General features: G+C 39.2%; 1 protein-coding gene across 2 annotated transcripts; it reads left to right on the top strand.

Moving 5' to 3' along the window:
- Window positions 1–2,589: 2,589 nt before the first annotated feature.
- LOC135740996 (platelet-derived growth factor subunit A-like) lies at window positions 2,590–9,409 on the top strand. Of its 2 annotated transcripts, none has more exons than XM_065259598.2 (6): window positions 2,590–3,683; window positions 3,937–4,033; window positions 5,956–6,066; window positions 6,146–6,333; window positions 7,848–7,968; window positions 8,903–9,409. In XM_065259598.2, the coding sequence occupies exons 1-6, from the start codon at window positions 3,621–3,623 to the stop codon at window positions 8,914–8,916; spliced, it is 594 nt and encodes a 197-aa protein (XP_065115670.1). In that variant the 5' UTR covers window positions 2,590–3,620; the 3' UTR covers window positions 8,917–9,409. The 2 variants fall into 2 exon arrangements, with proteins under 2 accessions (XP_065115670.1, XP_065115669.1); XM_065259597.2 differs by having other exon boundaries at window positions 2,593–3,683; window positions 5,953–6,066.
- The last annotated feature ends 7,356 nt before the right edge of the window (window positions 9,410–16,765 follow it).

The following is a 16,765-nucleotide window of genomic DNA, read 5'->3' as shown; positions in this document are numbered from 1 at the left end:
CTGAGGACGGCATACAAGCCATGAATTAAGACGGAGGAGGAGTGATGGAGAAGAGGGCCTTTTTCCTGCACCATCAATAATACTTATGTCCTTACATATTTATTTGCAGCGCAAACAGTTATTTCAATGCCAAAGCTGTAAAAACATGCTCCATTGCTGATGAAAATATTTTGGTTCTGCCGTTTTGGGCAGTGATGTTGAAGTGCATTTGAAAATATGATGTTTCACATTTTCTTAAAGGATTAGTCTATTCTCTTAAAATAAAAAAAATCCAGATAATTTACTCACCACCATGTCATCCAAAATGTTGATGTCTTTCTTTGTTCAGTCGAGAAGAAATTATGTTTTTTGAGGAAAACATTCTGGGATTTTTCTCATTTTAATGGACTTTATTGGACACCACCACTTAACAGTTTTAATGCAGTTTAAAATTGCAGTTTCAAAGGACTCAAAACGATCTCAAACGAGGCATAAGGGTCTTATCTAGCGAAAGATTGTCATTTTGGCAAGAAAATTTAAAAATATACACTTTTAAACCACAACTTCTCGTCTTCCTCCAATTTTGTGACACGCCAGCGCGACCTCACGTACGTAATAGGTCATCGCGTCAAGAGGTCACGGATGACGTCTCAAAACTACGCCCCAGTGTTTACAAGTGTGGAGAAAGAGGACCGTTCGGACATTGTTGTATGTAAAATGATACTAATGAATGTATTTGTGTCAGTTTATTGTTTAAAATGATTTGCAAATGTGCGTTTCATATATGTAACACGTGACCTTTCGACGTCATTACGCAATTACGTGTGGTCGCGCTGGCTCATCACACAGCCAGAGGACGAAGAGAAGTTGTGGTTTAAAAGTGCATATTTTTTATTTCCAAAAATTACTATTGTTTCGCTAGATAAGACCCTTATGCCTCGTTTGGGATCGTTTAGAGTCCTTTGATACTGCAATTTTTAACTGCATTAAAACTGTTAGGTGTTGGGGTCCAAGGCCATTAAAATTGGAAAAATCCTGGAATGTTTTCTTCAAAAAAACGTAATTTCTTCTCGACTGAACAAAGACCGACCTTAACAGTTTGGATGACATTGTGGTGAGTAAATTATCTGGATTTATTTTTAAGAAAATGGACTAATCCTTTAACTTTCACTTACCCTCAGTGGAGCCAAATCCATGTGGAAACTGTGGGACAATAGGCACCCTCTGTTGTCTTCAGTAAAAAGTAGTTCACCCAAAAAGGAAAGCAAACAGGGTCTGTCAAGAACAAAAAAAAACATTGTTATAAGTATCATAACATAAACAACTGCTTCATAGATTTAAGTTATGGGACACACTGTTTTGTTTGGTGTTACTGTCATTTGGATACACCCAGACTGACTAAAAAAAGTCTCATAATCTAATAATAAGATTTAAGAACATCAAAGTTTGATTTCAACAATTGATTTACTTTCATGACCATATTTTTACAATGTAACATTATGTAGGATGGTTTTATGTAAATTACAAAAAAGGGTAAATGTCATTAAATTTGTGATGTTTGCACACTACATAAATTCAACTTAATATTCTCATGCTTGAATGGATGGGAAGGAGAGCAAAGGTTTTTGTTTTTGGCAGAAATCCCAGCTTGGCATGGACCGTCGGTGCTTGTGGTATGTGTGGGTATCCTTGTGTCTATGTTTGCGTCTTACAGAAAAGGTAAGACTATGCATCCGAATGCTTTGTAGAGGTTTCCCACACACATCACTGGTAGATGTGGTTCTACTGGTGTGACTCATTATTTTTGGCAAGGCAGAATCTCAGGGGACTTCAACTCCCATAGTTAGTTTTTTTACTGCCTATTTTTACCACAAGCATAACAAACGTTCCCTCATTTGCCTTTCCCTCTTTCTTCATATCAAACTGTGGCAAGATAATCATCCATATCAATGAACATTTCTTTCTGTATCAACTCTTTTGGTTCAGCTCGTCTGACCTTCATCCCCCTCCCACCACTCCCCGCTCTCTCTTCATTGAGACGTCAGTCATGAACTACATAGACGCTGCTTTGCAAAGCTGGATTTCCAGATTCTTCACCTGCTGAAGCTTTAGTGTGCATTTGTGTGTGTGCGCGTAGGTCGTCGCACATTCCTATCATCTTACGGCTAAAGCCAGGGTCAGGAATGCAACTTGTCACACACACATAATCCCACTCATGCAATGAGACAGGAACATGCACAACTAGAGAAAACAATTTCGACATGCCCTTAAATGACCAAACACAAATTACATTTATGCATTTGGCATACACTTACAGTACATTTTATGAGTATGTGTGTTCTTGTTATCAATCCCATTATATTTGCACTATACAGTGCTCCACCAATCAAGCTACAGGAATAAAAATTTAGGGTCTCTGTGTGGGTATGTATCCACGGTATGTCTTGTTTATTTTATCTTCTATTGATGCACCTTGTGTAGTCATATTTATAGTTTAACACCTTTCTTTATCTTGTAGTCTACAGTCTTGCTTTCTTTCCCATCAATTTTCCTCAGTTGTTTGTCTCGGTAGTGGTAATTTACGAATTCACCCATCTAAAACTGAGAGGAAGTGGGAAAAAATTATCTCCAGTAGACCCTGAAACTCACTCACACCCTTATTTCTCCTGTTAGACATTAGTGTTACAGAACAAGGCTAATGTAAACACTGTCTGAATCTAAACTCAATAAGTTAACGATTTACTAATACTTACTCAGACGAAAATACCTTGCTAACTCACCTCGAGACGTTTTTGCTACCACACTATCTCTGCTATTTTTCAGCGACGGTCTTTAACGGTTTAACGGCATTTCGTTTTTACATAACCGTCAACCGCGCGCATTTCTGAGCGCGCAGCTGTTTATTAAGTAGATTCAGAGCGTGTTTCGTCAGCACGTCACGTCCTCACTTGTCAAATCTCGAGGATATGTGGAGCGAGGAGTAATTTTGTCTTCGTGGTTTAAGCAAGGTGTAACACATCCAGTGTTCACTGAGGCGGCGGCGAGTTGAAAGGCTCGCGGTTAGTCCTAAAGGGGGCGCGCCTCGTGTGCGCGGCTCGTTGAGTTTAAGATGAGGAGATGAGAGAAACGGCAGTTCATTCACTGTCAGATGCGGGATCGCTCCACGCTAAACTTTTAACAAAATAAAGGACATAACGTTTGGATATAAAACGGACTGTTAAGTGTGGACTTTTTATTGTGCAAACAGTTTCTGTTCCCTGGATTACTTCTGGATTTAGATCTGAATATTTTTTTAGACGGGATCAGATGCAATGCAAACCAAACCAGGGATAAAGACTTAATTCGCGTTTTGTTTTTTACGAAATGATGAGCATTCCGCACACTGTTTTGTGGGTTTTATTTTTATCTCGCACAGATGCGCTGGAGTTTATCATCTAGCGCGTGAAATTATTGGATAAGAATTTATAATAGTGGCCAGATTGATTTCACAGAGCCTGTTTTGTGGCTCGTTAAGAGTTTATACTTTGTGAGATTTGTCTCTGGAAAGGCATGTTCCCTGGCTCCACGCCGGTTGGAGCATCTTTGCGGCTCCGGTCGGGAAGGTTTCGCCTGCGCTGCTACACATTTGGACCACAGGGGAGATGAGAACCGCGCTGATCCATTTTCTCTTCTGCTGCTTCTATCTGCTTTCAGCAGCCGTTGAGGTAAGAAGGAATAAAAGAAAGAAAGATGGATTTAAATATAAAGAGTGGCGTGATGTTTATGTACTTTAAATGGTCGTAATATAACACGTATTCTTATTGCACCAATGAATGTTAAATGCACATGTGTCACTTAGCCTAAATATCCATTTTGCAATAAAGATGCTTAATTCTTTTCAAATCGCTAGCAACACGGTTCATTTTGTATAGCTTGCATAGTTTATTATTTAATTATAATCTTTTTTAAATCCCTCAGGAAGCTCCAATTCCCAGAGAACTGATCGAGAGAATCTCCAACAGCGAGATCCACAGTATCAGCGACCTCCAGCGGATCCTGGAGATTGACTACTTAGGTAAAGTTTCTCTGTTTTATGCACTCGAGTTTTTTGGAAGCACACTTTACGATTATTTGACGGGAGGAGTGGGTTGGTCTATCTTTCCTGAACTAAAAGTTCACGGATCTCGTCGTTTATCGCGTTTTACCGAACCCATCAGCAGCCGTTGCCTAGAAACTGCAGTCCAGCTCGCTCTCAGCGCCGCACGGAGCGCCGATGTTTTAACTTTAAAACTGATGTCACATTTTGGCGGGACCATCGTTGTAAACTTTGATACGTCAGTGTTTCTTTGAGAATGGCGTTACTGTAAACAAGTTGTTGTAACGCTTTCAATAAGGTTGTATTTGTTAACATAAGTTAATATATTAGCTAACAGTGAACAATACTTGAAGAGTTTGGTTCCAAAACGAGATAACTCCATGATGTTGTCAAAACATGTTTATTATTATGTTATCATGTTTTTATGTTAGTGATTAGTTATTAGGCTTACATCAAAACAAACCAACTGCAGTTTAATTTATATTAATTGGCATGCACAATTGAAAAAACGAAAATTATCTCGTTTTGGAATCAAACTCTTCACTTTTGCATTTTAGCATTTACTAAAAAGTTGCATCCCAAAAACGTTAATGCACATAATTATTAACATAAACAAATGTATTAGCATTACCTAAAATCAACAAAGATATATACATTCTGCAAAAAACTGCAATTTTTGGAAATGGAAAACTGCGATTTTAATATATATATTTTTGCGATATGATAAATTCTTCAAACTAACTTTATAACTATTAATGGCTAATTTATGCCTGTGATTTTCATTCTTCTGCACGACTGACGTAAAATAAGATGGCGATTTAGCTCTGATAATTCATTTTATTAACACCTAAAGTCCCAAGCTTGCCTAAAACTTTAACACATTTTTGTGTGTGTGTGTGTGTGCAGGTTTTCCATCAATGCTGTTTCTTTTTGAAATGCAAATCTAGTTCATTTACCCAGGAGCATAAAACATGCTGGAAATATAAACTTCCAGGCTAGCACATCTAATGAGAATATACACTACAGCCATAATTCTTGCATTTGATTTCTGTAATTGAAATGCAAACATCTGCGTCTGTGTGGCTGGTGCCTGAGGGAGGTCAAGAGACTCTCTCCATTATACTGTTGTCATGCCGCCTTTATGAGTTGAGTGGGGCTGAATGCCAACGCTGCTGTAATGTATTATTCATGTTACATTCCTCAGTGTGTGTGCGTCTCCGCGTGTGACTGTGTGTCTGTGTGTTTGAGGAAGAAAAAGATTGAAGCTGAAGTAGTGTTTGCGTTTGTGAGGTCTTTTGCTCTACTAACAAGTGTGTGAAAAGCATGTCGGATGGCTACGGTGCTCAGTCCTGAATGAAATCCACCCTCCTCCTGCATTGGGGTGGTTTCCGGGGGCAACAACAGGGGCATCTTTCTGTCCTGTTGTATGGCTGAAATGATCTACAGATTAAACACTGCACACTTCGGCCACCTCAGACCCTATGTGGCTATAGTGAAACCAACATCCTTATTCAACTCCCAAAGTCCAAAAACGTGTATTTTCTCCAAACTGTGCCTAGGATTGGCAATCAGGACTGTGCATATACAGTATTAGCTTTGTAATGTGCGTATAAAGGACGTTTTTAGGTTAGCAGGCACATTTATGCTTTACTTACAGTAGTAATCTGACCGGGTTTTCATGATTTTCCATCAGGCTGGTAGTGAAGGTATGATAGCAGTTCACATGGAGGTCCCATTTCTGCCAAAGGGCACTACTGAGAAAAGTGAGAGAGGGATTATGGGTTGTTATTACAATAAATGTACCGTGTGTCCATTAAACACAGCTTATTTGTTAAATGTCTCACTTTGCATCACTGAGCCCTGTTGCCCTTCATTGACTTATTTTGTCCTGTTTGTAGCAGAAAATGAGGTGGTGGAGGAAGTTAAACAGCAAGGACACCATAAGGAGCATCTCTATGACAATAGACACCTTAAGAATTCACGTGCACACTCCAGACGCAAGAGAAGCATCGGTAAGAAAACAGACACACCCACACACTGCAAAACTTACAATTGAAGGCCTGAATCTAATGTGCATTTCTGTGTTTTTAGAGGAGGCAGTGCCTGCTGTTTGTAAGACACGCACGGTGATCTACGAGATCCCGCGGAGTCAGGTGGATCCCACCGCCGCCAACTTTTTGATCTGGCCTCCGTGCGTGGAGGTGAGGCGATGCTCGGGCTGCTGCAACACAAGCAACATGCGCTGTCATCCCTCCAAAAAGCACCACAGGACTGTAAAGGTGAGAACACACAAGTGTCTTTCTCTCAAATAATATATCATAGATCATTGCAACTAAAACGATCAAAAGTCTTGCGCTGGGTCCCAAACCACCTCCATACTATATAGTAGGCAAAGAGTACGAGAAGTAGTGCTTTTCGCCTACTATATAGTATGGAAGTATGCGGTTTGGGATGCACTTTTCAATGTGTGTATATTGCACATTCCCAAGTGTCCAGTAGACTCTGAAGCAAACAGCCTCTTACAAATCTCTTTAAAGGAACACGCCAACGTTTTGGGACTTTAGCATATTCACCGTATCCCACAGAGTTAGATAAGTCCATACATACCTTTCTCATCTCCATGCATCCATAGCTCTGTCTGACGCACCCACCGCTAGCCTAGCTTAGCACAAAGACTGGAAGTAAATGGCTCCAGCTAGCATACCACTCCCAATAAAATAACGCCATCATTTTCCTATTTATATGTTGTGGTTTGTATAGTCACACCGTGTGGAAAAACAAGGTCATATGAGACACAGCCATCTTTTAACCGTATACATACTGGGAACTATATTCTCAGAAGGCGAAGCACTGCTACTTGGGTGGAATGATTAGCGCAAACTTGCGCGAACTCTCTGCTCCTCACCACGGGGCTTCTTAAGTGCTGCGAGCAAATGTTGGCGTTATTTTGTCACTTATTGGGAGCAGTATGCTAGCTGGAGCCATTTACTTCCAGTCTTTGTGCTAAGCTAGGCTAACGGTGGGTGCGTCAGACAGAGTTTTACGGGATGCACGGAGATACAGCGAATAAGCTAAAGTCCCAAAAAGTTGGTGTGTTCCTTTAACTGTATCTACATATCATAGACATTATTGATTTAGGCCAGCAGCATTTTATCAACCACTGCAAAAAGCATTGCAACTTATTTCCTTATTACACAGCTTTTTGTATCGCCTCCTCGGTATGTTGTTATGTAAGTTGCTTTTACAAAAGATTGCTTCCCACATGTCAGGCTCATTTTCGGCAAATGTTTTCCCATATCTCAAACCTTAATGTAACAAGAGCGAAGGGTGGGACGTGCCAAAGGGAGGACGGTGTCTCGATGAGAATTTCAGGGCCGCTGCACATGCTAAAGAGTTTCATGCGAGTTAACAAAACGCCTTAACCTTGAGTTAACCGCAGCAAATGCCTGTCTGTAAATCCACTGCTTTGGGCTGTGTTATATTGCATTTATCTCAGGAGCTATGTGTGTGTGTGTGTGTTCAGACCTGAATAAAGTTTTGTATAAACAGGCCTGCGGGGCAGCTGAGTTGGCAGGGAGGGAAGGAGTCTGTCAGTACGATACGAGGTGTGCGTTTAGAAAAGGGTGGTTGGAGTCGTCTCATCTGCATTACAGGAAACCGTCACAGTCACATTTAGCTCTCACCTTATCTCACCTCGCGAACGACAGAGGAAATGTACACTGTTGATAGGGTTATGAGTGTGTGCATTCAACTCAGGATGTTCCCACACCCACCCTTTCTCTTTCTCTCTCAGGTGGCCAAGGTGGAGTACGTACGCAGAAGGCCGAAGCTCCTGGAGGTGCAGGTGCAGCTGGAGGACCATCTTGAATGCGTATGCACATCCAGACATCACTCGGAGTCCCGCATGCACACAGGTACATGTTTACGCCCACTCGAATCCTTCATTAATGGGTTTTCCTTTACGTGTTTTATGTTTCCCCTCCACCCATTTTTCCTGTACTTTTTCCCTTTTCGTTCACAGGTTAGCCCAGTGTGAGAAATAAAAGGAAAAAAACGATAAACTGTCCAAAAGTTTCAGGGTCTTTAATTAGACAAAGGGCAAGTAAGATAAAAGCCGCTATGGGTCGTAAAATAAAGAGTGCCTTTATGGCCAATCAGCATGGTTGATTTACCTGCTAATCATGAATGGCACCAATCAGACGCTTGGTCTCCCTTGTCATACTTCCTGCATCCCTGTAACGCCGTCTTTGGCAATATTTCAGATAGCGATATACTCCCTGGCTCCCGCGTCACCCTGTCTTTGTCGTTAAGCCTCACCATTGGTTGAATTTGATATACAGATTCAGATGCACTTACCCCTGGAAGCGTCCCCAAAGTGTCACTGCAGTGAAGCAGCACGAGTTCCCTCGAAAGGGAACTGTAACAATGTATCTTAAAAGGTAACACAATGTAACCTTGCTCTCACTTAAAATGTGTTCCCACATTTAGTCCTTTAATTTGAGGGTATTGGACCTGGAAAGTCCTTGAAAGGTCCTTGAAGTTAACTAAGGTGTGGGAACCCTGTATGTGGGAAAGAAAGATTATGATATTACTTCAAATGTGTGCTCTCAATAGATCTTAAAGTCGCTAGGATTAAAGACATATTAATAAGTGAAACTTTTTTTTGGAATGCTATAAATTATCCCATTGAAAATAATTTTGACGTTCACCACTATGTGAAGGAAAAATGCAATGGAATTCAAAATTTGGCCCATAGACTTTTAAGCATGACTGTCAGTCCCTCATTACTGTTTGTCAGATGTGCTGCCAAAGGCTAACAATTTAACAACGGCTCTTTTTTCTCCACAGCAGATAAAAGGTGAGCGTGGCACTGGATGAAAGCGAGTCGAGGGGGTGAGTGGCAGCCATCACATCCAATCAGATAACTGGGACAGCACAACAGCCAGTGAGCGATATCATCTGAAAAGACAAGCTGGTGCACCCTGAGCGAATAAGGGAGGTCTTTTAGGATCACTCTGGACTTTTTGAAAGGACTCGGACAAAGACTTTGCCTTTGGATTAAAAACCAGAGGAACTACGCAGAGAAAGAGACTGCGATAAAAGAGACTCGCATAGCGAAACGCTTGTGTCGCAGACGTCGGGATCTGTTTTCACGACCTTGTAAAGGAGCATCTATCACAACTTTATTTGTATATCAAAATTTATTTTCTGCAAGCAAGTATCTGTATCATTTTTATAACTGCCAGTTTTCTATCAACACTGATAATCTCTTGTATATGCCGTAGAATGAACAAGTACAACCAAACACAAACTACAGTAATTGATACTAATAAAGTACATACACTGTGTATACAGCACATTTTCCCGTTTTCCTTTGATAGATGGCTGGGTCAACCACAGTGGTCGTGGTTGTGATATATGCGCAGTTTAATGAGACAATGAAACATGGGGGGAAGCTCATTACAGCGTGTCCTAACCAAGTTAGGGAGTGTTGTGATAAATCTTATCTCATTCATGTTTACAGGTTTTTTTTCCAGCAAGTGGTTGGCGACAGTACATTTGTCCACAGTGTAATCTTATTGGTCTAAAATTCTGACAGGTCTGTGTTGAACATTGTATTTATGGGATGAGTGTATGTACAGTAAACATCACAATATTATATTTAGCAGTGGGGAATTTTCTTCCAGCTGATCTGTGCCAAAGTGACACAAACCAGATTTTTTTTATTGACACTCATTGCTTTGTTGGCATCAGAACTAAAAAATTCAGATAAAACGCATCATTCGCTTTTCATTTTGATGCACCAATGCAACAAAATGAAAAGCTCTGTCTTTGTCGGAATGTGAAAAAGTATGTGAACATTATGAATTTCAAAATTGTAAGTCGAAACTTTAATAGATTATCAGAAAAGTACTGAATATGTTCTGACTTATTAGTTAGCCTGTCTGGAACCGAGCTGAATTAAACCACTATAATGTATGACACTTGCATTACATGCGAACGGCCCCTACGCTAATAGAATTCTGTTTTTGTCTCCCTGTCTCGTCCTCGACTCTGAGGACAATGAGACAAACAGACCCAGTTCCTGTTGCTGTGAAGGTCATCGCACCACTGATCAACTGGCTGTCCTTCAACGTGACGCCCAACCGATGCGCGACCAACGGCCACCGGCTGAACCAGTTTAATCCGCTTACACGCTTCCTATCCCTACCGTGTCTATATATTATAAATATAAATATTAATCTCTCCCTAGGGTTTTTTGTCCTTTTAGGATTTTTTCCCATTGGGTTTTCTCCTAGGGGGTTTTTTAGTCCCAGGGAGAGTCAGCCAACTTTGGCTTAACTTAGCACTTTACTGTATACGTTACATTATTAATATGCTCGCTTACACGGTTTTTTATCCTTAGCCGCTATATTCTACTTCTTATACTATGTATTGATTTTCAATGTTCTCCTCTACATCTACTCATGTAAAGCTGCTTTGCAACAATTAACAATTGTGAAAAGCGCTATATAAATAAAATTGAATTGAATTGAATTATTCATATTACAGTGGGTGCTGTAATATGTGAAATACATTCTCAAAAGTGCTTTAAAATAAAAATGTGTTCAAACATTAATATCAAAGGTGCTCTAAGCGAATTAACACGTTTTAGACCATAAAACATTTTTTTGTTACATACAGCAAACATCTCCTCACTATCTGCTTGCTGCCTGTCCGCTGATCATACTGTAAAAAAACGCGATCTCTGTAGACAGCCCAGGCTCTACAAACTTCAATATAAACACAGTGGCCAAACCTAGCCCCACGAAACAAAACAAAGTGTTCCAGCCAATAAACGACAAGAAGGATTTGGGGGTGGGGGTTGGGCGCGTTCATGAAAGCACGGAAGGGAGGGGGAGGAGTTAGCTATGCTCCGTTTGTTTGAAAACAGTTCAAACATCAACAAAAAGTGACGTCTCGCAGATTCGCTTAGAGCGCCTTTAAATATACAGAAATTAATGTACATTTATGATAATTTAAATACTAACATTTATGTGTGTTGATATATGATTTACAGAGGTTAGGAAGTGAAGGGGGAGGAGAATTTATTTGCGCATTTGGTTTAGTTGATAAAACACTTCCACATGGGATACACTTGTGTATCCTCGCTCCTGACCTTCTCACTCGTCATTTCTCGCCTCATTATGGTGCAATTATTCTGAAAAATTGGTAACTCTTAAAAACGTTTTTTTTTTCAACTTAAAGTGAATGAAAAATATACTTAAATTGGTCACACCTAAAAATAATGTAAGCTTTTTCAACTCTTCAATTAAAGTGAGAAAATGTAAAGGTGCCAAAGAATGCATTGAAATTAGGGATGCTTAACGATTAATCGCGATTAATCGTTAGCAGAATAAAAGTTTTTGTTTACATCATATATGTGTGTGTGTGAACTGTGTATAATAACTTTGTATAAATAAATGTACACACATGCATGTATATGTTTTAGAAATGTTTACATGTGTATATACATTTGTATATTTATGTATAATTTATATTATATATAAATATAAATACTTAATATATACATTTTTTTTCTTAAAATTATACATGAATGTGTTCATATTTATATATATATATACATATTTATTATACACAGTTTACACACATATGTGATGTAAACAAAAGCTTTTCTTCTGCTAACGATTAATCGCGATTAATTGTTTAGCATCCCTAATTGAAATAATATGTTAAATTGTTCTTTGATATTTACATAGAAGGTATGTAACTTTATTAAGTGCAAAAATTATCCAGAAACGTTTTAACTTGTCTATTTACGATTTGTCCTTTAAATGAAATGGTCTATTTTTGCCCTCTTTGGAAGGGTCATGAATAATAATGTTGAGCTCTGCTCTAATTGCTCTGCTCTGAGGCTCATGCCAGTAGCTCACAGTAAATGAGACCTTGTATGTTTGAGTCTCAGACGAAAATACAGATTTTGAGGAACAACTTATTGTTTGGAGATTGTTAATTAACGATTCTGAGTGGTAAGATGTTTTTTTCAGTATGGACCTGCAAAACGTAACTGTAGAGTCAATAGTAGAATTTCAGCCTAAACGTTAGCATATAGCACTAATTAGCATGTAGAGCTAGCATTTTACTTTGTAAGTCATTTAATGTTGGGACGTACATCTCGACTGTGAAATCACAGTTTGTGTTATGTTAAGATTGGCCTGTTTCCAGCAGTCTTTTACATGCATGAGGTTTACATGAGAAAATGAGAAAACAAATGCATTTGAGGCTCACGATATGTCATTACCATGGACAGGACTATTATTATTTATCTATGCCTAGGTAAATACTGTTTTTGATTCTATGGCACCTTTAAGTTAAACAAATTAAATTTTTAGGTGTTGCCAATTTAAGTAATTAAAAAAAAAAAAATTACCTTAAATTTTCCAAAAGAGTTATTTTCTTGGGTTAACATCAAATAAAGTCAAACTGAAATTACTCAGTGTGCAATCGTTCACGACAGCTTAAATTATAAATATTTTATAAGCTTACTGTTGTGAATTGGGGTAAGGAGACAGTTTTCAACACTGATTATCCATTTTAAATTAATTGATGCTGTAAACTTGGTTAGGTTACGGTGTCACTAGGTTAGTGTGTAGCCTTAAAGCCTAGATGTTTCAAGGATGCTAAATCGGTCATCTATGCAAACTATGCAAACTTACTGGAAGTATGGAGACTGCCTAGTTACATTATAATGATTTTGGCACAACCAACACATAGTCAAACATAAACCACAATGATCACTTCAGCCCTAGCTGTTTCCTGACCATTCTATGTCTATGTTCTCCAGAGACGCTGACTAATGATGCTATTTTATCAAAATAAGGGCTAATTAGAATGACCAACTACTGTCACAGTCACCACTTTTTAAATACATAAACAAACAAGTGCAGACAGTGGTTAGCAAAGAGAAAAGGTCAGAATAACATCATAACAGTTTGAGGTCTTGTTACGTAACAAGTCTTTCCCTCAAATGCGAGGATGTGTGTTTTATATATGCTAACACAACAATTCTGTTGCGTGTCGGTTCAAGTGCCAACACACGCTTAAAGATTCATGCTTTACTGTAAACCACCGGGTTGGGTGTGTTTGAAAGCACAATAGAAATGGTATGTGTAGGATGTGTGTGTAAGGATGTGCGTGAATTGGCATTATCAGTCCATCACCATATAATGGTAAGGCATGTGACTGTGTTTTAGACAGTGAGCTGTCTACCTAGACAGCATTTTAAATAACCAGTTCATCCAAAAATATTCTTTCAAACTTTCAAAGAGGAACACAAAGGAGATAAATCAATGAAAATCTGCTTATGTAAATTTTATACGATGGCAGTACATGATTAAGGGGCCGTGTACACCAAAGAGTTTAAGTGCTTCTGAAAATGCCAGGCGGATGCCGAATGTGGCGCTTTGCCATAGTTTTTTCAGCTAAGCGCTTCGGTTGCTATAATACTTCTCCTTTATTTATCAGTCGTTGAACGATGTGCTGGTTGGTTGTTGTGATATTTGTCCTGCCCCTTGTCCACTGTGATTGGACAGCCGAGTGAGAAGTGACATTGACGAGCTGAGCGTTTCACCCAAAGTTGAATATTCTTTCAATTCTGGGCACTGAGCGTGAAAAAAAAACGGCAGCATTTTTGAAAACCGTAGCACTTTTATAAAATTGAAATTGTTCATTTTTCAACTCTGGGCGTTCAGCGTGGATAAAACCATCCTGCTGCTGGCGCTTTTGAAAAGCGTGGCACTTTCATTGGAAACCATTGAAAACAGGTGTAAACTCTGCTTTGGTGTACACGCCCCCTTAGTCAGGATCTTACATGGAAAAGGCAATTCTGGAGTGCAATGGATGAATAGCTTTCTTTGATTAAGTTCCAATTCGCATACTATTCGTCCACAATAGATATAAGATTTAATATGTTTCAAATGGTACAATGTTAAAATGAGTCTCCTTAAAGTATGAATGGTCTGCTTTTATGGTGAAAATTTAAAGTGCAGATCATCCAAGCACGCTTTAACGTCTGATATTACCCACTACTCATTGTGAGACGAGTTTAATGATGCTGCAATGCATTAATACATTATATAAACTGTAAAAAATGCATTATAAAAGATGAATAATGAATTAAGAAGGCTGAAATGCAAGGAGTTGTATTTTGATGTGTGTAAATGATCAATATGCATCTAGATAACAATGTTCACTTCCTTTACAGTAGCCTTTAGCTGTGTCTCAATTCGAAGGCTGGATCCTTCAGAGGTCACATCCTTCGAATGTGACGTGCAATTAATTTTGGGATAGCTAGGCTGTGAAGGATCCATTCGTTCTATCCTTTGGAAAGAAGGACGCATTTTTAAGCATCCTTTGCATTGGGATGCCCTAACTAGCCTTCTTTTGCATTGTCGCTGCTGTGACGCAATCGCTCCTGAAAAGCTTCGGAGGTTGCAGCCTACGAATTGGGACACAACTTACATGTTTATTGGTGGTAATTGCATACTCCTTTGCTATGTACTAAAATCTATACACTTTCCCATAACCAAACAGTACATACTGTTAACGGGCAACGGGCGTGCAACAGCGTATGTTTTCAGTTGTTTCCAATTGAATCCCGGCGCTTTTCAAAAAAGCCAGCAGCTGGCTATCGTAGGAATAAAAGCGCTCAGCTGAAAAAAGCTGCCAGTCGACGTCCGCCTGGTGTTTTCAGCCACATTTAAAAGCTTTGGTGTGCACATCCCCTTAATGCATAGTATAAGTCGGGTGTGCCTCATAAGTCTTGAAAAGTGAAGCCTCTGGCTCTTTGATCGCCCCCTGGTGGCTGGCTGCGGTACAAGTCATAAACCCCGCCATCTCCATTCAAACGAATGGGACCTGCTCTAAATAAAAAATTATTTACACTTCCAATAAAATTTTTCGAAAGATGGTTTTGGTCCTTTCAGGTAGTTTTTATCACGATACAACCCTAACCCTAAATTATGTACCTATAGTCACATACATTTTTGATTATTTTCCGTGACACTGTCACATTTTTCCGCGTTTATACGCAACCGTATCACACATTTCTGTTTATGTGTCCCTGTCAAGTATTGGTTACTCAACTGCATTTTCCTAATTTCAAACCATTGTCGCTTCGGTTTAGGGTTAGATTTGGTGTTTGTGTTAGGATGTCACTTTAAGTATTGGTTTATACAATTTTTTATGATTTACTTTTTATATTTTCTAATTTTTAAACCATTGTCGCCTGGTGTAAGGGTTTGAGTTGGGTTTGAATGTAATTTTATGTAAATCTAACCTGAATCTAAACTGAAGCGACAATGGTAAGAAAATAGGACCAAAGAGTTGAGTAACCAATACGTGACAGGGACACGTAAACAGAAATGCGTGATACGGTCACGTATAAACGCGGAAATACGTGACAGTGTCACGGAAAAGAATCAAAAATATACGTGACTATAGGTACGTAATTTCGTGATACTGGGTTGCACGCTAATATATGTTCGATTGTTCATTTTTATGCTAAGTTTTATTTTAGCTAGTAATTTGATGCGTGCAAGTGTTTGGGCGGAAGTCTGATATCGCGACTCCGCCTCTGGCTACACGCACAATTCCTTCTGCGCATGCCCCATGCTATGGCGGCGACCATAGTCGAACATTTCTTGCTTCAATTCATTACAATGGAAGGAGGCGACATTGCATCGTAAATCTTTTTTGAGTGGTGAATTGGGACTCGCCATCTCAGGTCTTTATCATGAGTAGTACTATTTGTGTAATGGGTTTCTTAAAATTTTTGGGGAAAAACAAAGTTTTGGTCACTAGGTTTGGAAATAGGTATAGTCTGATCAGTCTGAACTTATTTACCCCGTGAGAGAAAGAGAGAGGGTAAGAGAGAGGGAAAGAGGGAGAGAAGATCTGTTTCACACAATTTGCGTTGAAGCACAGAAGCTTAATTCAGCTATTAAAACTCTGTCATGTGTGGAAATGAGGTTTATTGTGGTTAATAGTGTGAATTACAGAACGGCCTATTCCAAGAGTGTCTTCTGGATTCGGGTTTCTGACCCCAGACGGAAGCAAACAATGGAAAGGATACAGGGAATTTGTTTCTCACACTCACATTTCAGCCCAATTTTCTTCCTTTTCTCCTTACATTCTTATTTCCCCATCCTGAAAGCTTTCTTGCAAGTATAATAAACAAATACTTCATTTGTGTATTCCTTACACATCAGCAATTGCCAGATTTTGATATCATCACCCCTTTGACTTCCATCGCTACCTCCTTAAGGGTAGGATTAAATATATTCTCTAGAACACAGCATGATTGTTAAATAAAACGGCTTTTGTTTCACAAAGTGATCTCATACGAAGGATACAATACTGTAAGACAAGGCCGCCAGGCGGGTATGTCCATTCCCTGTTTTAACCCGTCCCACTTCCAAAACCAAAGAGTTACATGTAATCACACCTCTTATGTCATGTACCTGAGCCGAAACTTATTCATCATTGTATTAAATAGTATATGGTAATAAAGGGGTTACAGTGATTTTATTACGGTTATATACTGTACAACAGCTTGCACCCAGAGCTATAAATGTTTTACTTATACTAACTCCAGTGTCTCAGGTCTGCCTGTGAAGGGTTAGTCCAGCTGTGACATTTTACTTACTTAAA

This window comes from Paramisgurnus dabryanus, chromosome 24 (assembly GCF_030506205.2).
Source record: "Paramisgurnus dabryanus chromosome 24, PD_genome_1.1, whole genome shotgun sequence".
Lineage (NCBI taxonomy): Eukaryota > Metazoa > Chordata > Actinopteri > Cypriniformes > Cobitidae > Paramisgurnus > Paramisgurnus dabryanus.
This window is presented reverse-complemented; position numbering and strand designations above follow the sequence as displayed.

Excerpts from the sequence above, each read along its gene's own strand:
- LOC135740996 (XM_065259597.2), top strand. The coding sequence starts at position 3,621 with ATGAGAACCGCGCTGATCCATTTTCTCTTCTGCTGCTTCTATCTGCTT. Across the intron at positions 3,684-3,936 it reads TGCTTTCAGCAGCCGTTGAG|GAAGCTCCAATTCCCAGAGA; the intron begins GTAAGAAGGAAT and ends TAAATCCCTCAG. Across the intron at positions 6,067-6,145 it reads CAGACGCAAGAGAAGCATCG|AGGAGGCAGTGCCTGCTGTT; the intron begins GTAAGAAAACAG and ends CTGTGTTTTTAG.